Here is a 21,846-nt window from a genome sequence, read left to right as displayed (position 1 = left end):
ATATAAATTTGCCAACGTTTTTTTAAATTTAAGTGTAAATTTGGAAATAAATTTAAAAGCTCTATGTCTCCATTTCCCAATTATACCTCAAATTGTTTTAATAATTTGTAGCACCTTTATAAAGTACACAGGTAATAGAGAAATACACAGAAGTTTAATATTACACAAAGGAAACATTTCTTTTCTCTTGAAAACCCCACGTGGAGGGGTACATAAAGTATCTTCCATAAAATGAACAGGTGTGGTTAGAGAGGTCTGCACAGACACAATCAAACACGGACTCCATTTTCCAATTCAATGTCCGACAGGAGGATGCAAGCTTTACAAATTCTAAATACACTATGCACACTCCCCCTGGAGAAAATGAATACATTTCTGTTAACTTGTCTCTATTTGTCATTTACATTATATACACGTATCCCTTACATCCCCAACCCCACCCCCAATCCTCTGCCACAACCTCACCTTGTAATGCAAATAGGAGGGGGTCTCCCTCAAGTTCCATTTTACAATATTAATTGCATTCTCTTTTATATCCTCAACTCAATTTCAAATGTCCGCATTGAGACAGTACAATTTGTGTCGCTCAAATTACGAGACGTGATTTTGTGAAAGGTTGCAGTTACAGTTACACACTGTGTAGGGAAATAAAACATCCCAATGCGGCAGTGCATTGTCTTTTACAAACATATAAACAAACACATACAACATCTGATCCTTCAACTGTGTTATATGCAGGCGATTTGATACATTTTTGAACATCAGTTAAGCCATATTTGGTTCTTCAATCAGATAAAAAATCTCTAATGGGAAAACTAACATCATACAGCATATTTAAAATAACTCAAATGTACTGCATAAAACTGTGTAAACCAAATCATACTTAAAATTACTGGACAAAAATAATAACTTAATATCAAATGTGATGAAAATACACAAATTTCAGTATCGTTATCAAAAACTCATTATCAGGCCTAAAAAATATATACGGGGGACATTTTGCACATTCTCACCATTAAATAAAGAGGACGAAGTCACACTAACGAAATTTAAAAAAAATCATTTTTGGAGAAATTTGGACCTCTAAGCTGCATCTTTTTGAAAGTAAACAAGTAATTTAAAGCTGACCAAATATTCGTTCTCCCGATGCATTGTTACAAGATATTGGAGAACAATACATAGGTACTCATTACAAGGCCAGTGAGAGTGCATTTGGATCAATTTGTTACAATATTGGACTGGTTAGAAGGTATTCTGTGTGTGTTTGTGTGTGTGAGCGTGTGTAGTCCTTGACAGACATACAGTACCATGGAGTTGCCAGTAATAGATAGGGACAGTCACAAAGTATTCACAAAGGGTGGAAACACTGTTGGATCATGCAGGATTCTTCCCCCCAAAAAGATGCAATTCAACAGTACAAAACAACAAAAGGAAAGATCAGAACAAACACACAGACGTTTCTATAAAACACAGTGATTTAAAAACTTCTGTAGACGTCTGTAAGATGTTGAAATCCTTCTCTTGCACCAACGAAATATCCAGGGCCAACCCCTTACAAAAAGTATAGGACAACTTTGGTGATGTGTGTCTGAATAATTGATCAAATGTGGGACAAAGATAAAACACTTAAAAAAAGGATGACAATAAAAAAAAAAAAAAGATGAATTTGAAATAAAATAATAAATATAAAGACAAGAGAGAAAAATGATTTGATCAAGCACGTTTAGGCTGGACAAAGACAACAGGAGCCATTGGCACACATGCACTTGTGAACAAAATGGTACTGACTTTGATAAGGAAGAGCGAAACATTACAATAAATACACAAGAACGACTGGAGACCGGCTGGAGAAGAAGTACCAGACAGTTCATAAAGTGGATTGTTTTATATTTTTTCACGTTCAATATTCTTCTTCCCTCCTCTGTCTCGGACTTTCTCTCCCCGCTGTCTTTCATATACGCTCGCATGCAAACAAAAGAGAACACGTAAACATACACACACATACGTAAATACACACACTGACACACTCACACACACACACTACATTGCACAATGTGCGCTCGTTTCCTCTGTCGACACTCGAGGACATTTTATCTCGTCCTTCAGTGCTCTGATTCTGATGAGTTCCAGCTTTTTAACTGTCACACACACTGAGAAAATCTCGGGGGGCGAGGGGCATGGCATGTGCCAAGGTTTTGGAAGAACACATTCCAAAAAGGATGAAAACACTCTTACAAGACAAAAAGGGAAATGATAATAAAAAACAAAAAGCTACAACACTTTTCCTAGAGCTCACAGAGGCTCCTGTCTCCTCCGTGTTGTTTACAGATGATGATTATAGCTGCACAGTTTTCAGTTGAAAAGTCACAAATATCATATATGTATATATAATATCACTTTAGTGCCCGCCAACATGGCTGTAAAATGTGTGTTTCGAGTCAGAGGCGATGGAACTGGTGCGTGGAATCTTTACACGAGGAAAATAGGGAGTACGGGGATGAGCGGCGTTCCTGTTTTCTCCCTTAGAGTTCTCAATCAGGCGCCTCTTTTCAGCCACGCCCCTATGCCACACATTATCTTTCGATAAACTCTGTATGCATGTGCGTGCGTGAGCATAGGAAGCTGCTTGAAGTATCGATAGGAGGTCGGTGAGGTGTCTGTGGACGGACAGTCAAACACTTCAGGACTCCTGTTTAGGTGCATAAGGGTTAATAGCGGGGGTGAAGGGCTAGTTGTTCTCGAAAAGGGAGAGAAGGTCGTCGTTGCTGTTGGAGGGAAGATCCGGAGGGTCGAGGTATGATAGTAACTCGTCTGGGTTGGCCAGCTCTGGAAGCAGCTAAAAGGTAGAAAGAGACAATGAGCGGTGAAGGTATACAACCCTGAAAACATATATCTATCTAACATTGGACGACTTTTATTGAAATGTCTGTTGAAGCCAGTGTACACATAAACAAGCGTAAAAAAGAGAGTCAAACAGAGCTGAGAGATGAGAGCAGCTGCAGCAGACAATGTTAGTGTTAACAGAGCAGTGGCCAGAAGCAGACACACTTACATCCAGAGAGGGTTCAGGCATATCCTGCCCGTCTGAGGAGGGGTTAAAGTTCAGATCGCTGTGGGGGTGACAGTTGGGCCCGGGCTGCTGAGGGTGGGGCTGAGGCTGCGTCTGGCGAGGCGGCTGCGATGGTTGGCCACTGTGATGCAAGGGCTGCCCTGACTGCCCACTGTGATGTAAAGGTGGCCCTGATTGGCCACTGTGATGTAAGGGCAGCCCTGATTGGCTGCCGGGGTGGGGAGATGCATGCAAACTCTGCTGCATGGAGTTATGGGACTGATCGGTATGGGACATCTGCAGGTGCAAGAGGGAGACAGAAAGCAAGAGAGAGGGGGAGTGAGAAATAAGAAGGTAGACACAAAGAGTGTTAAGAGAGGGGGGAAGGGGTTGCGTGGGAAGAAAGACAGGAAAAGCGAAATGAGTTCCAGCGTGAATAATGTGGAACAGGCCTCATAAATGGAAGCTGCAACATTATACGGCAACATGAGCATGACTGAGCACACACGCTGGCTACAGGCAGAGGCTGCACCTCGTTCCGATAACAAACAGGAACATTTTAGGGTTGTCTTGAGATATTACTCTATAAACTTAAACATAATCCTAGTTTAACACAACTAGCACTGCATAGTGATGGACTGTTTCTCTGTGGGGAAAAGAAAGCAGCCCTTGAAGTAGATCTACTTACTGCATCATTCATGCCGTGGTTAAGGGGCTTGTCCTGGGAGAGGAGACCACCAGGCCCATCTGCGGGGTGTGAGAGCTGGGGGCCATGGATGAAGTCACTCATGGGGGGACCTCCTCCACCTCCAACACCAGAGGGGTTCCCGTGAGGGAAGTCAAAGCTCACTTGGCTGTGGTAAGTGTGGCCTTGAAGGACATCAAATGTAAATACTTTAGTCAAAAAGTTAACTGCAGTTTGGCCTTGCTGACGTCTCTGATGAATCCATGCTGTTACAAAAAGTTAGCTTTTTAAAGTTTTTTTTAAAAGTGGATACACATTTTTTTTTACTGTTATGAAACATTTAACAGAGCAATGAGCTTATAATATTTTTTTAAACAGGTTCAGCAGAACACTCTCCTTGAGGCTTTTTCTTTGTTTAATGCACTAGAGACACATCAGTAGTTCCTGCTGCAAAGTGCAAAACAGCTCACTTTTCCAACTAATGAGCTGACTATTGTGTTATTTACCTACGCAGTGGGACCATGGCTGCTGTGCTTTACCTGCTCCAGGGTAATCTCCCCCGTTGCCACTAGGATGTTGACTGGGGTGTGGGGGGTACGGGCTGGGACCGAGTAAGGGGCCAGGTCCAGGTCCAGAGCCTGGCCCTAGCTGGGCTATCATCTCCATCACATTGGGCATGGTCATCTGACTGGGGCTCATGGTCTTAAAGCGCTTGGCGAGCGGCCCGTCAGGATCCTCTTTGATGTGTAGATCAGACTTTATGGGGACAGGTCGCCAGCTACATGTAGGGTCTATAGTCACCTCCTCAAACTCTGAACTGTTAAACGAGAGAGAATTGCTTGTTTAATTTTCAAACAATGGATTCAAAAGTAATGTGTTCTAGCAGAAGAAAGGGAAAACATACTTTTGGATGGCATTGAGGACTCCCCACATGTACTGGTCCACCTCCAGACCTTCTAATAATGCTGTTTTACTGAAAAGAGAAGACAATTATAATCCATTAGAGCAGTGTTTCTCAAATGGGGGTACGCGGACCCCTAGGGGTATGTTGGAGTACTGCAGGGGGTACGTGAGATTTATTTTATGTTGCTGAAAAAAATAAAAAAATGTTAGGAAAAGAAACGAAGTTTGAGCAGTGTGGGTTTTATATTAACAGAGTTACACATATTTCAAAACGCGAAGTGTAATAACTGCAGTTTGCCTTCCAAGCCCATGTTTCTCACTAAATTGTAAGTACAACTTATTAAAAAGATCAGTTCAATGCAACTAATGTCATCTTAGTGTTATTTCATGATGTTAAAATTGGTTTGCCATGAATTTAGTGATGGATTGTAAACATTTGAAATGTAGCATTTAAGTGTTTCTCAGTTACAAGGTTGTTGTTTTAATAAATCAGACACCGATGGTGCAGCACTGTACTGTACCTCTTTATATAGGCATTTCTTCCCTAACAAATGGCTTATTTAATAGTAATATCATGTATTTCCTAAAATGAACAGCTTTGCGCTTACTTGCACACAGGACACCTCCATGTCCCCCTCTCACAGTTGAGCTGCAAGTAGGACTCCAGATCAAAGCACTGTGGAGAAAAACATCACAAATGCTCATTATCTTCTCCCGTTCACAGCCACATGTAACAGGATTTCAAAGCAGCAATTAACCTTTAACACTTGTTTGAATCTGAACAAACCTGGACATGTTTGCAGTCATGCCCCCGCGCGGGTAGTTGGATGCGTCGGAAGGTAATGGGACATTTCAGCGACACTTTAATAGCCGTCTGCTCCACGCCGTCTTCCCCGTTAAGAGTGGTGCTGCCTGTCGAGGCCGCCACGCTGCTGAAGTTCCTCTTAACTGAAAAGAAAAAAGCGTTTTACTTGTAAACAGTAGCAGATTTACTTCAATACCTACTTTAAAGCCAAACATAAAAGGGAACAGGTGTGGGATTGTGTAATTAAGATGTACTAATGCATATTAAACTACACTAGGAGACAAAATGAGACATACCCTTGGTGATGCAGTGTTCTGCAGGAAGGAGTCTTTTCTTCAGGAGCCCCTGGAGGACGGATCGCACAGATGGCCTGTGGACCAGCTGCAGCACAAACAGGTGGGACTGCAAAGCAACACAAGAAAAAGGAGATAAACAGGAAATCAAACAGAAAGTCTAATGAGCGCAACACATATACTATGTTTTATCAGTCGCTCTATTATCGCATTATGTACTCTTAGAAATGATATCGTCCTGAGAGTGTGTACTCACACAGCAGCAGGCCGTGACTGTTATCTGGATGGTGTTTCGTCCAGGTTGGCAAACTTGCTTTAGGTGCAGTGGTTTGTGTGAGGTTTTGTTGTCTCCCCTCTCGATGGTGAGCGGCGTGGCGTTGACGCTGACCTGGACGGAGGCGGGCCAGTTGGTGTTCATCTGCCTATCTTCATGGTGGTAGCACTTAAACTGGAGCTCAAGGTCCGACCTGGAGGAGTAATCAGACAAGACAGTCAGCGTTATCATTCAGAAAAACAAAGAGAATCTGTGAACTAAAAGGAGCAAATGTGCAAATATAATAAAAGTGGAGTGTGTGCTGGTCCTACCTCCACATGAGGGTCTGGTGGACCGAGGGCCGAAGGTGGAAGACGTGGTTACTGACAGCCAGGTTGTGCTCCAAGCGGAACGGCTCCAGCACCACGCCATCTCTGACCGGGAACGTCAGCCGCAGCTCCTCATTGGGGTGAGCTGGGAGAAAAGAAAAAGAGGGGGGTCAGCTTTGAACCTTGCTGGTAAAGTGACAAAAGATACAAGAGCTCGAGGATAAAAGCAACCACCTGTTTCAGTCTTCCTTTGGTACTCACATGGAGGGGGCGGAAGGGCTGTCATATTTGGTTTCATGTCTGGTGGAAATGGGGGCTTCACATCCTGGTTTGGAGACAGGTATGGAGGAATACTACTTCCTGGGGTCATAGGGGGTGTGGGGTTTCCAGGGACCGGGGAGTGGGGGTAGTTAACGGGCCTTGGGGGCTGTAAAAGGCAGAAAAAAAAGCAATAATGAAAACATCTGTCTAACTCATTCCACATACATAACATGGGTGAAAGTTAGTACAAGGGACATAACGAAAACATACCCCATTGCCTTGGCCATAAGAGTAACCGCCCCCAGAGAAGCTGTTGCTCTGACCGTTGAAGGGCTCTTGCTGTGAATGAAAAAAAGAGAAAGTATAATTTAGTATAATAATGTAGTTTGTTCCAGCATGGGCTATAAATATGAATCGTGATCTGTCTGTCTCTGTATTTGGCACAGAGCATGCTGGGATAGGCTCCAGCCTACTTAAGAGTAAGTAGTTGTAGTAAATGTTAAGATGGATGAATGGTGGGGTATAACAGACCTTGTAGTATTGGCCCATGGGCATGCCAGGCGGGTACTGTCCCTGCCCCTGCTGCCCTGGCATCCTCTGGCCGGGGTAGTTTGGAGATGGCAGCGGCCTGGAGGCGTTCGATGGAGGGTACTGCGCCTGCTGGGGGGGGAACTGACCGTTAGGCCCGTACTGCTGACCCCCGTAACTCGCCTGGGCAAAGAAAGTGAAATGAAAACATTTCAAACAAATGCCATATGACAAAATATGGAAAGATATCAGACCTCATTTCTAAAACAGGGGGAAATAACTACATAAACAGATCTTATTTCTTTCAACAAACAAATGGATGTTAGGGTTTGGAGGTTTCTTTTCATGTTTTTTTGTGGTGTTTTAACGGTGTTTGCCTTACGGCCCCTACACACGGTGGCGTGCGTTGTCGCTTGCCGGCGGGGGGGGCTGAAACTCGACCAACAACCAATCACATGAATCTCCCGCCCCAGACACACAAGCATGCGGTTTGATTGGCTAGAGCTTGCACTGGCATATGATTCGATTGGCTGACGCCTCCGTCAAGGCGTCAAAAGTAGAATATTGCTCTACTTTTGCAGCGAGCACCGCGAGAGAAGCTACGCTTTGCTCCCACAATGTAGTTTGGCGAATCGTGACGTCACCCCATTCAAAGTGAATGGGCAGAAGCTTTGAAGCGGCAACACACGCCACCGTGTGTAGGGGCCGTTAGTGTTGACTTTCCACCTGCAGGAAAGAACATCCCACAATATCCTAATTGTTGTCAATCATCCAGTCTCACCTCTCCAGGATACGGCCTCTTCATCCCCTGCATGGGCATGCCCTGTCGGGGTCCTCCGGGATACCCCTGCTGAGGCATCCTTTGGCCGTGAGCTCCAAAGGGCACCATGCCTGGGGTCCGAGCCTGGTTCATGCCCATGGGAGGCCCGCTCATATTAGGGTTGTTCATGCCTGATCCCATGTTGGCTGGATTCATACCTCCAGGAGGGCCTCGTGGGCCTGGCTGGTTCATGAACTGGCTGTTGTAGGTCTGTGTGGGGCCCATTTGGAACGAAGAACACATCTGGAGGCAAACAGAAGGTGTTTATGATTATTTAGGGACTCCAACAGATGGATGTATAATCGTTTTCTGTGTCGATTTTTATGTTAAAGCCTATTTGGTAGCTCTAAACATCTGTGATTGGTGTGTACTGTACCTGTCCATACTGGTTCATATCTTTATTCTGGGTTTCCTGCATAGCTGCCACTGTGGCTGTTGCTGTGGCCGTTGCCGTGGCAGCAGCAGCAGCGACAGCAGCAGCTGCAGCTGCCGCGGCCGGCTGAGTGAAGTCACCAGGAGTACGTGAGTGGGAGGTCATTCCCATTCCTCCTTGGGGGGGGTTTGGGCCTCCAGAGTAACTGTAAAAAAACACAGAACACACGTTTGAATCATTACGGTAGATTTTATTGCTTGATTATTTTTTTTAAGAGTCGTATGCAGTCGCTTACTTTCCGCTGTATCCCCCAGGACCCCCAGGGTAGCCTGGCCTGCCATACATGCCCTGCTGCATGTACTGTTGATTGGAGCCGCCTTTGTTGGGAAACTGTTGCTGCTGAGCATTAAACTGGGGGGAGTTCATCCCCCCTGCACTGGCAGACATACCCGAACCCATAGGGTTACCTCCGGGGTTCATGGGGTTATTGCTATTTGTCATATGGTTACCTAGCACCTAGATCCAACAAATACAGAAACACAAAGTATACATTAGGGTTTGTAAAATAAACAAAGCAGGCAGAAGCTTCTGAGTCAAGTCTTAAATGTTTGTCAGAATGTATATAATTACAGGCTGGATGCTGCTCATGACAAACCTGACTCTGTGACGTGTTGGTGACGCCCCACACTGTTGTAACCACAGACAATGACCCAGGGGGCTGGTTGGTGTTTTGTTGCCAGGGGACAGAGTCATAGGGAAAGGATCCATCACTGGAAAGTAGATCAAAAACAAAAACATGAGCCTGATGTCATTTTAAGTTTCAATTGGCTTACACAAATAAATAGAAAGCCAACAGAGTTGCATATCCGTCCAGAGATGTGAATAATTTGGGAATATTTCTTGCCAGAATGTGAAGCAATTTGAAATGTTTGGCGTATCATTTCAAAACACATTTCCAGCCAGGATATCTGCTCATGGCTGCTGCACAGTGAGAAGAGTAAAAAGCTCCAAATGAGCCCATGAGGAGTTGCATAGCCACACACACACACACCAGAAAAAAAACTAAATATGATTAACTCTTTTTTTGGAGCTGTTGAAAAGTACTTGGGAATGGATGGGGAGAGTAGAGTTGGAATGTTTAACATTCAGATTTAAAACAAATATAAGGGCAAAATATGAGGTTCTGTTTCACATAATAAACAAGCTAAATCCTCAAGGGGAGAGGCAAGTGGCCAGTGGAGTAGGAAAGTACTGCTGTTTTTGGAGCGCAGCTTGTTTTCCCTCAGAGGTTAGCTCCTGGAATGGACAACTTGTTCAATATTTCCCCATAAAGGCACAACATTATCCCTCGATCCTTAGCAGAGGCACATAGGACTATTGGCCAACTCCGTGCTTCACTTTATTTTCTTCGGGAGAGCTATGAGCACACAATGTTCTGCAAAACATTACTTCACAGCTCCCCAGTTTGTCCCTCCCCAAATCACCTCAGCTCCACTCAAAGTTATTCTGGAGCTTTTCTTCAAAAATGGAAAATCTTTCTGGGCGTGTATCAAATAGCACTGAATTCAAGATGACACTGAAGGACGACCTACTTCTGCACCCTGTCTCTTAAAGACGCAAAAGGGCCCCTTAGTTAGCGTCTAACTTTTAAGCCTTTTTGAATTAGTTTGGTACAATATGGGAGAATGTGTTATGAAACAAATGAAGGGAAAAGGCAGAGAAATAGCTACATTGTCAAAGCTTTGGGAACTTTATGGCATGTTTTCCTTTTCTTTATCCTCTATTTGTTTGCATTATTTGTTCGTTCTCATTATACATCTTCCCTGTCATCTACACACACTTCCCCACAGCTCCCATCCACACAGACACTGCAACATCTAGACTCAAAAGAGACTAATTTTGTCATTGAAATATACAATGTTAACCTCGGCTTATTCCTCTTTTAAACGAGAAATGTCACCTGTTCAATGTTATTCCTCACAATGAAAGAACTCCCACTGATTATTGTAAAAGACAAAGGTTACATATCAGCTGTCTGTTGCACTATGTTTGTGTTATTATCTTCTATTAAGCTTAATTCAATGCTGACAGAGTTTATCTCACATGAGCTACAGACAACTGACAGGTGGCACACACGCATTAAGGCTGGTCTCAGTCTAAATATCAACAGGTTCAACACTAATTAAATCAAACATATTTGAATTTCCTAATGGACTCAAAAGTAGCAGGAGTGTCTGGCGTACCATATTCAATAGAATAACTAGAGCCAAAAAAAAAGCAGTATTAACCTAATTTATTCAGAAGCAAGTGACAAGGCATTGGAGTGCCAATTCACAACTGTGCTTCACAGATTGTATGCTGTGTAGTATTTTGCCCTTGATACTCCTCTTTTTACAGTTATTTTAAATACACTAAAAACTTCACACAGATCCAATCGGAAAACAGTAACCTTGAAGTACATGGAGAATCTGGGTTTACTGGAAGATAAGCACAGAGTTTATTCCTGTGACAGGCTCCCCACTGACCTGTGTGTGAGGCCGGGCTTCATGCTGTTCATGCTGGGCTGCATGGGGACTTTCCCCTGCGGTTCGTTCTGCCGGCTCTTCTGGTGACGCAGCAGGAGGAGGCGACCCAGCTCCTCGCACCACGACGACAGCAGGGCTGCAAGGGAAACACACAAACAAACACACATGCACATGCGTTAGTCTCTGATCAACAAACAGTCACACATTTCTCCTTCATGGACATGGGTCTGCTGCACTGTGTACTCATGTGGCTGTAGGTGCATGTCAAAGGTCCCATGTGAGAATGAAAACAGAAAACAGTTGTATTTTCTTGTTTCAATTGTTATACCTTTAAAGGTCACCTAATATGCAAAATCCACTTTTCCTCTCTTGTATACATAAACATGTGTCCCCTCTGTTTAAAGAGATTCTGAAAGTTTCAGGAAAAAAGATTCTCTCTCCTTTTGTCCTGATCCATTTATATAAAAACCTGTCTGAAAATGAGCTGATCAGATTTTGGCCACTTTATGATGTCATAACGATTTTTAGGCTTGTGTAACCATTAGCCAATCACCAACCAAGGTAACCCCCCCCCCCCCCCCCTTATCACCTGAATCTCCCCCTAGAGCACCATTGTGTTCTTTGTAACCAAATATCTCTCAGAGGGGCGTGGGGAGTGGCTCCTTATTTTCATCTAAAGTAACAGACAGAGAATCAGCACTTTTGAAACAGGGCTGAAACAGAGGGGATTATGGGTAATGCTACAATGGGTGATCTGTTTGGTATTTCGAGGCCACACATGTTTTGTATATATCTGAGACCTGTAATAAAGTAATGAAAAACAGTATAATAGGGGACCTTTAAAAGTCAACTTCAAATGAAAACAATCGCGATGTTGATTCTTCCAACAATGCAAAGGCCTGAATCATACGCTTGTGTCGAACACCTGATAATAGCTAGAGCCTCCAGGGGGCAGCCTTACTCAATACACCTCTGTTGATATTTGCCTGTGTGAATTTCACAATAGTTACATTACATAATAACCCCAACTGCAGTGTAAAATATAAACTGAAATCTCTCCACTAACACAAAGGACCTCCCAGTTTTTCAGCCACAGAGCGGGAGGGGCTGACATGGAGCATGAGAGGCACAGAGACAGAGTGATTTGGGTTACAGATATGATCTATGTAGGAAGTAAGAAACTGTGATATCTTCCCTCTCCTCCACTCATCAACACCACTTCTTTCTTCTCCACACTTTCCACGTCCTTTCAAATCTCTAAGGACTGATCAAGTCGTGTAGCTTTCTCATCCTCCTCATGAAAACAAGAGATATTTATTTGTGTCTTGCCAATTTCATTTTACAAGTGTTTTCCCCTATGCCAATCAACTTGTCATTCTTGAATCGATCAGAGTCCTGCGGATTATTCAAACACACCGCCTCTTGATCGTAGAAAGTTGTCTTAACAAACAAACAAAAGAAAGGTTACAGCGTTCACTACTTAATTAAATAATTCAAGAAGCTATTTTTAGTCCCGTAGACCCAGATACACCAGCTTTTATGAAGTTCTGTTGTCAGGTTTGGGGTTTGAAGATTTGAGTAGAATAGAGTTTTTAAAAAGCGTTTTGCGCCCTTAGGAAATCTTGAGGTTTAAACAATCTATGACGATGACATTGGCATTGAATTCATAAGATTAACAAAGTCACACACATAAACTGCCTGCGAGAATGCCTGTAAGTGAAAATAAAATAAAAAAACATGGCATTAAATGAAAGAAATAACCAATTGTTGTGATTTGTGCTGTTAGAGAGTTGTGCCATCCGTAACCTGTACTAATTATGATTAGACTAGAGCTAACAATGCATGATCTTTTCTGAATGAATAATATTTGATCAGACAAGTTTCTACCTATAAAGACAAACAAAAAAGAAAAGGCGCGAAGGGAAGAAGAAAGAGAGAAAAGGAATGAAGAACAAAGCAGACGGAAGCAGTAACATTGTCCTCTGGAGGGTGGAGAGAGCCAAGCCTCCTAGTTAAAGAGGAATTATTCCACCCTGCCATTACGGAGAGCTTATCTCCCCACTAAATCACCACCTCTGCACCGAGGGACTGTCTCTTCAACTGGCAACCCACCATTTAGACCTAAAGATCAGCTCCAAGCACAAGTGATGGAGCCGCTGCTGCAGGGAGAGAGAGGCAGAGGAGAGCAGAGAAGGGTAGAAGAGAGAGGCAGCGAGCTATCACATCAGTGTGGCTACGAGCCACCAAACCCAACAAGCTGCCAAGGCTACCAGTCATTCATAATAGAGTGAAGGTCCGCTCAGGGCAACGTTCATATTTAGCAAGTGTGACCTTGTTTTCACCTCACAGGCCCCTGTGTTATCACCACCACAAAGCAGCAACTACCACGCTCCTCTCACCCCTTCACTCAGCAGTAAATACCCTTCTCACACACTCCTCCTCCTCTCAGCCTTTTTTTCCATCCGTTTGTTGACAGTATTGTTAATTACGATACTAGTTATCCTCTCTTTGCTGTTTTTTTTAACTTCCCTCCTGGAGAAATATAGGAGCAGAGGTCAACAGTACAGGTGTCTCTTGACAACTCAATTTCCCCTCCTTTTTTATTTATCACTATTTTATTTACACTTGCAGTTTAATCAGATACTTAATGCTGAAGACAAGATCAGCCTCATCTGTGTCCAGTCCCAGTAGAAACGTTGCTTATAAAGAGTAGAGGAATTAAGGGTTTTCTTTCACAAGATTGATTTACAACATCAGAAGATAATAACTTGGTTTTTGATGAGCAAATACTGCAATAGGCGAGATCAAAGAGACAGCTCCGTTTCGGGGAAATCATATTAGTGTTACTCCTCACACAGAGTGGATTGAACCTGGATGTTTTTCTTTCTGTTTCTGCATGTAGCCTGAATGTTTAATAAGGCCAATCTTTCCCCAAACACTAGATATCCAACGGATCAAGTAGCAGCGCTGCAGAACGTCAGTGCTACTTGATGAAGTGTTGACGGCCGTTTACAGTTGAGTAAGAAAGCTGAGAGATTGTAGCTACAGTATGAAACATTAAGCCTATCGGGAGCTTGTGTTGCCTGAAGCCACCTTTTCTAACACTGAGGGTTTGTGTTTCTATATCAGCATTTTCTCCCTGGATACTTTCACAATCCATACAATTCTACTTTAAAGCTGCATCTAATTAATCAGGGAAATGACACGTGTACTCAGACATACCCTTGTCCGTTGGAAATGTTTAAATGTGCATTTCCCTGCCCTTGAAAAAAGCTACTGCTTATCCCCTAGAAATCCTGTAATTGGGTTTATCTAGGCTAATCTCACCATTCATACACTTAAACTGCAAGCAAGGACATCAAAATGCACTCATGACTGCGCAATGAGTCAAGTTGTCTCTTTAAATACGTGGATATAACACAGTTACTGCTACGGGTGATGGATGTCTACAGACTGCAGTGACACCAGAGTGAGTCGAAAGCTGCTGGTGGTGTTTTCCCAGGATTCTCTGCACTGTCTGAACACAGAGACCTCTCCCTAGCAAGTGTCCTCTAGCAGCAAAGGGCAAAACAAGAGCTGATCCTCTTCAAATAGCTCCATTTCGTAAAAGCTGTGGCTTTTAATTGAGTAATACCAAGAGACATATGGACCCTCTTCACTCAGGCTGTGCTTAAAGCTGTATGGCTGAGTGATAGCAGAAGCCCTGGGTCATGCTAACCTCACCTCAGCCCCTCAGGGAGCAGCAGGGAGGGAGAGTAAGCCCTGGTAACAGGCTGCAAGGTCCATTAACTAATGACAGAGTGTGTGTACAAGGAAAGCCCAATGCTCATTACAATGAACTCTGATAGTGCAGTGTGTGGGCAAGCATCTGTGTGTGGTACAAAGCCACTGAGCATATCATTTGCTAGTTAAATCAGGATAGGTTGCTCACTATCTGATTCTAGGGGCGGTTTAAATGTGTCCGACATGATTCAGTTAAAGATGGTGGTGACACCCCTTTGTTGATAAACACCTGACATGATTTAAGTGTGACGCCCTGGTTCCGCCACATGTAAGCTTCATCAGGGTATATCATGGCTGGGAAGGTGACCGGGACACCCCCGCCTTCACACAAACTGCCGTGCCCTTTAGGAAGGCATTTAACACTCAACTCTTTCAACAGAGATGCTGAGGCCAGCAGCAGAGTGTCATAGTGCCGGACAGTTCCCAGGTGTGAATTACTGAACTAAGCGTGTTATATGACTACATAGGGAAGCATCATTTTTACTTTGACAGAGCACTTGGCCTATAGAGAAGAGAAGAACTCGCTAAAGTGGCCTAATTGTGTTCTAAATGCCAGCAATGAAGTGAAGTCCACACACTAAAATGGCAATTTCAGCAGGTGCAAACTGATTCTATTCTCTGCTGCAGCCCATCAGTAATTGTGGAGCTTGTCACATCGTCTGTGTTAAAAGGGCAGCAGAGATCAAAGACCTAGTGCAATTTGGGATGAAAAAAGTAAAGCTATGTCTTAGAGTAAACGCTGGTGTTGCAGACTATGGTAAAGTTGCACAGGCACTCCAGGGTTTTATGAAAATAAATTCCTGAATTCCCTGTACGGCTGATACAGACTTTGTTCAAAAGCAATTACACAAGATCAATCAAACACAAGAAAAAGCCAACACTTGTGTGGTATTTACATAACAACACACTGCTTATGTCTTGATCACTTTGTTGTGTTTATTTACAACTATTTAACAGAACAAACTCCTTATGGGTTTAAAGTTTTCAATGTTTCTCAAATTGCTCCAGTGCCACCTATTTTCCTGTATTTGTTTGGGCTAAACAAACACATTACAGTTGTTGTTGTTGTTGTTGTTGTTGTTTCTTTGACTGAAAGTCAGTCATTCAGGAGGAGTGCATCTGGCTCCTCTGAAGAATGAATCTACACCTCCATATCAAGGTAGTGAAATGGCATCACTCAAGAGTTTGTGAGGAAGCATAATGTACCAGATAGAGGGCTTAACCCCTTGGTTGTATTTACCACTGCACTTCCTGTTGCAATTTGTCGGATAACATTACAAAGCAAAGATCGGTGGCAATCAATGGCACCAAGGTGGCTGTGTAAGGTTTTCACAAGGCCCATTTCAAATGTATTGTTGTATCCCTAACAAGCATTGTGCTAACTATGCAGGACGTTATTCAAATCAAATCAGGTTTTATTTATATAGCACATTGAAAAACGATTTTTGGTTGAACCAAAGTGCTGTACATGTAATACAAACACAATAGCATAGAAGACAACAAATTACAACAACAAATAAAAACAAAACACAGGGAAATGTCAGGAGTCGTACTTCGCTCTGACTAGAAGGCCAGAGAGAAGAAGTGAGTCTTTAGCGTGGATTTAGAATCCCCTAGGGTCTGGGCCGACCTCACGTTGAGGAGCAGACTGTTCCAGAGCCTGGGGCCAGCTGCTGCAAAGGCTCGGTCACCTTGGGTTTTGAGCCTGGTCTTGGGCACTATCAGCAGCAGCTGATTATTAGTTCTTATAAAATAAATAAACCTTAAATCGATCTCACATCCCTTCCCTCATACAACACCACGCCTTGGCCTTAAAATCCCCCAAAATCTGGCAATAATGCCAAAGTTTGCCTTGATCACCAACGCTGGGCACGCCAGGCTTTGATAGAGACATGTAACACTGTGCATGCAGCTCTTCTGTAGTTGTGTTGGTAACAACACAGACAAAGGAGAAAATACTACATGGATAATTACACTTTTGGAGCATGAACACTGCGGCACTAGACAGAGAAGCCTTCAGACAATGTGTGGGATGACAACAAAGAAGCAGTTTTAAAAAGATATCTGTAAAACACTGGCAGGTAAGTCTATGTTTTGTGGGTACAAAGTATTATGCAAAAGACGAATATGGAGGGGATATAAAATCCTGCGAAATAAAAAAAAATAAGTCATGCTTTTTGCAAAAGTGTAATGGAAGCCATTTAAGCAGTCAATGATATCCCCCATCCTGCCCCCTCTCTGTTCAGCCAACTTCTTCCAAGAGAAGAGCGTATCAAATGGGCTTTAGTCTCAACAGCTTAGAGGCAGAACAACTCAAACATGCCCTGCAGAGAGACAGCGCTGTGTCAGGAATCACACTCAACCAAAACCAGGCCTTTAATGTAACTAAATGTTCCCACAGATCAGAATATTCCAAATCTGAATCAGCCTCTAACTTCAAATGTGTTATTTCTGCTTTTTTTGACAGACTGAAATTTTCCTGAATTGTTTTCTTTTTCGTTCGCATTGGTAAAACCATGCAGTTTTCCTTTTTTGGCTGGTTTGACAGAATTTCATCCACGACCTCTGGCAGTACACCAGACACGAGGACAGAGGGGGGGAGAAGATGAATGGAAGGATGCTAGACAGAGGACAGGTGGAGATGGAGGGAGTGGGCGGATCCCCTCCTCCCCGGGATGTGTGTGGGTCACAAGCCAAAGAGATGCTGCAGCCCAGAAAGGGAGGGTAGCTCTACCTGAGTCACTCTGACATCTCCTGCAGGTGCTGGTTTCTGTGGGGTTCAAATTACACATTTTTAAATGGGGCAGAGTTATAAGAATCAGCATGAACACCAAACATAATGCAGTATGACGACCGGGTCGGACTTAAGGTGCAAAATGTCGGAGCTCAGGCGGGAAATGTGGGATCTCCGTGTCGCATGTTGACACAAAAAACAACAAATACAGTAAATGACATATGTTATGTTCAGTGGGGTGTGACTAGTCCAACTGACTTGATTGAGACAGATTTACATTTCTTAACATAAAGTGACTTCAAATGTCCATTCTCAATATGTGTGCTGTTATCACATGATTGAAGGACTAATACGTTAAAGCACTTTGTTGCAAAAGCTTATTTTCTTATTTTTCAAGAAAATAAATGACTGGTTTAGTTTGTTTCCCTAATTAATGTATGAACAGCACACTTACACCCTAAAAGTCTCCCTCCAGAGATTCAAATGAGCCTCAGTTCATAATGATATATATATTTTTTAAAAGCAGAAAAAAAACTATGAAAGATTTGTGGCATTACTCTTAATAATACAAATGTCAAAATAGTTTATTTTCACTGACTAGTTCTTCCAGCTCTATTTAAGATGCTTTATATATATTGTCTCGCAAATGAGTACAACCACGTCAGTTGCAAAGCCCTTCCGGTTTGCTTTAGGTACATCTCTTATGACATTGTCCTATAGATTTGACCTACATCCGCGCTGGAATATGAAATTCAGGTGGCCGGTCAGATGTTCTGTGAGTCAGCGCGTCCTGCTTACAGTGTTAAGCCTGGGGTCACGGCCTTCCACATCTGTATCAGAAAACTGTCACAACACTCACAAGGATCCTACGTAGGCTCACATCTATTATTCACATCTGAGTCACACACAATGTGCAGTAAATATGCACAGTTTCACTCATAGGCATGTCAAAGAAAGCAGGGAAATGCACATGGGCGCACAGGTATGTGGACAAAAGCATACGTACAAAAATTGAAAATAAAAAGTAGAGTAAATATGGAAACTGAGGTGTGTGTTGGTGAGTAAACAAACACTGTCGGCGTCTGTGCTTTGTGAAGATGTGCTTATCGAGTAAGGCGCCTCACACGGTGAGAAAGAGCATCAGAGAACAGCAAGCTGTGAATGAATTGCTCTTATCAGCAAAGCACAGCTTCTCACCACTGGAAGGGAACTAGTAAATATCACATTCCTAATTATAACCAGACACACTTCTTCCACAATATGCATCTCATCTCACACTGTTGTTCCGTCAATTAAATCATTAGGGTGAAAAACACAAACAAGGATTCTCAGATGGAGCTGCTGTTTCAATCATAAGAAAAGTGATTAAAAAGGTGATGAGATTCCAGCTGTGGCCTTTTTTGAGGTATTTTAGTAATGCAAGGATTTCTTGAGAAGTATCAACACACCTGTGGAGCGCTGAATAGATAAGGAAGCAATTAACAAGACTGAAGAATGTCCTCCTACACATCCTACATGAATACTGTGTAGTAGCCTGGAGCCCTGAGAGCTCCACCCTCTCCACTATCACTACCTGACATCAGTTTGTCCAACCAGACTTTCCTCTCTTATCTCAAGCAGTAACTCTGACACAACCTTACCTATTCCCACTTGCTTTCGGTCCGAGGAAGGGGGGGGGGGATGTCAAGCATGGAAATGATTCACAGAAAAAGCAGAAAGACATTGCAAAAAAAACAAACATAAAGTTTCAAATCAAATGTCATGAATGAGTCACCAGACGGGCTGATGGGAAGTACTGAGGGTGCAGTCACAGAAGTGTGTTGAGTACGAGATACAAACACAGCTTTGGGGCCAGAGAGAAAGGAGGAAGGCCAGAGGGAGAGGGCGGCAGCATGTGGCTTTAAGGGTGAGGAAGTGGGGTTGTGTATTGGCAAGAAACTGTACATATCATACAAAGATACTGGGGAGTCAGTATATTAGAGTACTGTAAGCAAGGGGATACATTTTTTTTTTAAATCCAATAAAATACTATTATTATTTATTTCTAGTCTTTTAATTTCTCTAATGTACAATGCCTTGTCTTTTTATGCTGCTGCAACGCAAACATTTCCCAAATTGGGATCAATAAAGTACTTATTATCTTATCTTATTATAAAATAATTGATAGTATAAAGAACCTTTGTCCATATGTTAAAATCAGAGTATATAGTTATGAGTTAATTAATTCATGAATCAAAGACCCTGTAACAACATCTTGTGCAATCTGGGCCCTGCCTGCCAACACACTTTGAAAGTGAATAATATTCACTTATCAGTAGAGTTTTTGAGTATTGATACAATATACCAAAGCATGATATCATGATACTGTAGAGTATGGATATTCTTGTACACTCCTGTGAGGATGCAAAAAAATGTTTCTGCGGTTTACACCCTGCTCGGGCTAACAGGAAGTGCTGCAGGCCAACGACAGCTGTTGAAGAGTTGTCTACATAAAGTCAATCTTGTTGTTGTTTGGAACAGAAATGAAGTTGTCAGTGTTCAAATGATGTCAAACATTATATAGCCAGCAGCATCATGTCACTGTTACTGTCTGACTGCCCTTTACTTATTCATGTAAAGTAAGTGTGTTCACCCAATGAGACACTGACTTTACCATAACAGCAACTTTTTAACATCACTGAAGAGTGAATGAAAGAGTGCACTGATCTAACTGCAGTGTCCTTCCTAGTCTACACAATGCCTAATGTTCACAAGGACTCAATCTTACCTCAATACATAATTGACAGCAATGGCCATTATTGTGTCCTTAAGGTGTCTAAAGTCAATAAACGAAATACAAACTGACAAAACCATGTGTTTTTGTTCCTTCTATTTCTGTTATAATTAATATTTTACTATGTGATTTTATTTTCCTAACCCTGAGCATGACCTTACATCACAGCAATTGTAACCCCACCATTAACCCTCAACATAAAGAACAAAACATCACCTTAACTGTAACCTTTAACCACAAACCCCAGAAACAAGACAACACTTAACCAATACACACGTCAATGTATTCGTGTGCACATTGCACACAGGCAGACACACACTCAGAGTAACCCTTTGACAGAAGCGCATGTAGGTCAACCAGTGGTCAGCTGATCTGCCCTGATCCTGTCCTGTGTGAGCAGCCAGTGCGTTGGACTATACTCACACTAAACACCAGACAAGATGGAGGAAGCCCATTTGATCTATGGCCTAAGTTACAGCTCTAGACACAACAATGACTAAGCACAATTTAATTGAAAAGTTTTGCATAAGAATTGACCTAAATCAACTTCTCAATTGGCCTCAGTTAACTCCTGATCCTGCCCTACGCATACTCAGATACTATACCAAACAGCTTTGTGCAGAGATACACACGTGGACAGCGGACACACACACAGACACACACACTTACCCAGAGCCAAGCAAAGCCCCTGCACATCTCATCTTGTTCCCTTCATAGTGCAGAGAAAAGACTCAAGTGTCACAAATGCTCCTGTTCCCGCAGAGGCCAGTGGCAACTCTCAAAGCTTTTGCTGCTTCCAAGCCTCCTGCCTGCGCCTTATCACTCCCAGCACATATCCCTTACTCTGCTCACTCTTTCTTTCTCACTTCCTCTCTCCTCTCCTGTCTTCTTCTCTTCTTTCCCTTTACTCACTCTCCTTCTCCTCCCTTGCTCTCTGATCTGTCTTTTCCCCTTGTCCAGCATCTGCACAATGCACATCAATTATTCAGAGGCAGTCTCCCGGTTTCTCCGGCTTATCCAATCAGAGCGGGGCTCTGGACTAATGGGCTCCTGCTGTACCTGCTACCGGCTCCAACACACTCTCGAGACGGCAGGGGGGGGAAGGAGGGAGAGTGGGAGGGAAAAAAGGGAGAGAAATAGACAGAGGGAGCAGAGGAGACAGTCGAGGAGGAAGCGATAAAGACAACGAGACGTCGCAGACAAACAGATAGAGAAGATATTCCAGTGTTTCTCACCTCTGTCGTGAGGTGCTGTTATTGATGTGCTCTGCCTAGTCTGTCTAGCGCTCCATTGCCCTGTTACTCTAAGCTGCCGTCACACACGTAGACACACGGGAACACACATGCATAATCTGACAATGTGACTGCCATTTGTCAGGAAGGGCTAAAAAGAGGAAACAACAAGAGAAGAATCTGCAAGCTCAGATTGCAAACTTGCATACATGGGTGGAGCCAAGTATGCTATGCAAGGCTGGCTGCAGGCCAACACATGAGAGGAAGTGGGAGAAGATAAAGCATGAGATGTAAAGATTAATCTACTCAAAGGCAAACAAATAGTAAGTGATCAAAGAGGGGATTCAGGACATCTAACCTGACAACGTCCCCTTGTCTTCATCGGAGGCCGCTTTGTAAATCCCATTAACAACACACATCAGAGACTTGCAGAATATCTGAGTGCAACTGAATTAAAGAAGAGGCAGCATGATGAGGGTGAATCTGAGTTCAGCTTCTCT

At 43.0% G+C, this 21,846-nt stretch overlaps 1 protein-coding gene across 5 annotated transcripts in view; it reads right to left on the bottom strand.

Moving 5' to 3' along the window:
* Positions 1 to 135: 135 nt before the first annotated feature.
* zmiz1a (zinc finger, MIZ-type containing 1a) overlaps positions 136 to 21,846 on the bottom strand; it is a 125,870-nt gene continuing 104,159 nt past the window's right edge. The window contains exons 1-20 of one of the 5 annotated variants that reach the window (XM_034100639.1): positions 21,350 to 21,483; positions 17,342 to 17,377; positions 10,825 to 10,960; positions 8,955 to 9,069; positions 8,595 to 8,815; positions 8,303 to 8,504; positions 7,888 to 8,169; positions 7,110 to 7,289; positions 6,849 to 6,917; positions 6,552 to 6,744; positions 6,321 to 6,462; positions 5,992 to 6,202; positions 5,739 to 5,844; positions 5,425 to 5,585; positions 5,246 to 5,313; positions 4,639 to 4,707; positions 4,241 to 4,551; positions 3,738 to 3,919; positions 3,053 to 3,346; positions 136 to 2,836 (exon numbers count right to left, since the gene is read on the bottom strand). In XM_034100639.1, coding sequence (XP_033956530.1) covers positions 2,729 to 2,836; positions 3,053 to 3,346; positions 3,738 to 3,919; positions 4,241 to 4,551; positions 4,639 to 4,707; positions 5,246 to 5,313; positions 5,425 to 5,585; positions 5,739 to 5,844; positions 5,992 to 6,202; positions 6,321 to 6,462; positions 6,552 to 6,744; positions 6,849 to 6,917; positions 7,110 to 7,289; positions 7,888 to 8,169; positions 8,303 to 8,504; positions 8,595 to 8,815; positions 8,955 to 9,069; positions 10,825 to 10,868 — 2,958 coding nt within the window. In that variant the 5' untranslated portion in view covers positions 10,869 to 10,960; positions 17,342 to 17,377; positions 21,350 to 21,483 and the 3' untranslated portion in view covers positions 136 to 2,728. Of the gene's footprint in view, positions 2,837 to 3,052; positions 3,347 to 3,737; positions 3,920 to 4,240; positions 4,552 to 4,638; positions 4,708 to 5,245; positions 5,314 to 5,424; positions 5,586 to 5,738; positions 5,845 to 5,991; positions 6,203 to 6,320; positions 6,463 to 6,551; positions 6,745 to 6,848; positions 6,918 to 7,109; positions 7,290 to 7,887; positions 8,170 to 8,302; positions 8,505 to 8,594; positions 8,816 to 8,954; positions 9,070 to 10,824; positions 10,961 to 17,341; positions 17,378 to 21,349; positions 21,484 to 21,846 lie in introns of those variants that run through there. The other 4 variants (XM_034100637.1, XM_034100640.1, XM_034100638.1 and 1 more) reach the window with 4 other exon arrangements.

This window comes from Pseudochaenichthys georgianus, chromosome 15, assembly GCF_902827115.2.
Source record: "Pseudochaenichthys georgianus chromosome 15, fPseGeo1.2, whole genome shotgun sequence".
NCBI classification, from domain to species: domain Eukaryota; kingdom Metazoa; phylum Chordata; class Actinopteri; order Perciformes; family Channichthyidae; genus Pseudochaenichthys; species Pseudochaenichthys georgianus.
Note: the sequence above shows the minus strand (reverse complement) of the source record. Positions and strands in the feature narration are given on the sequence as shown.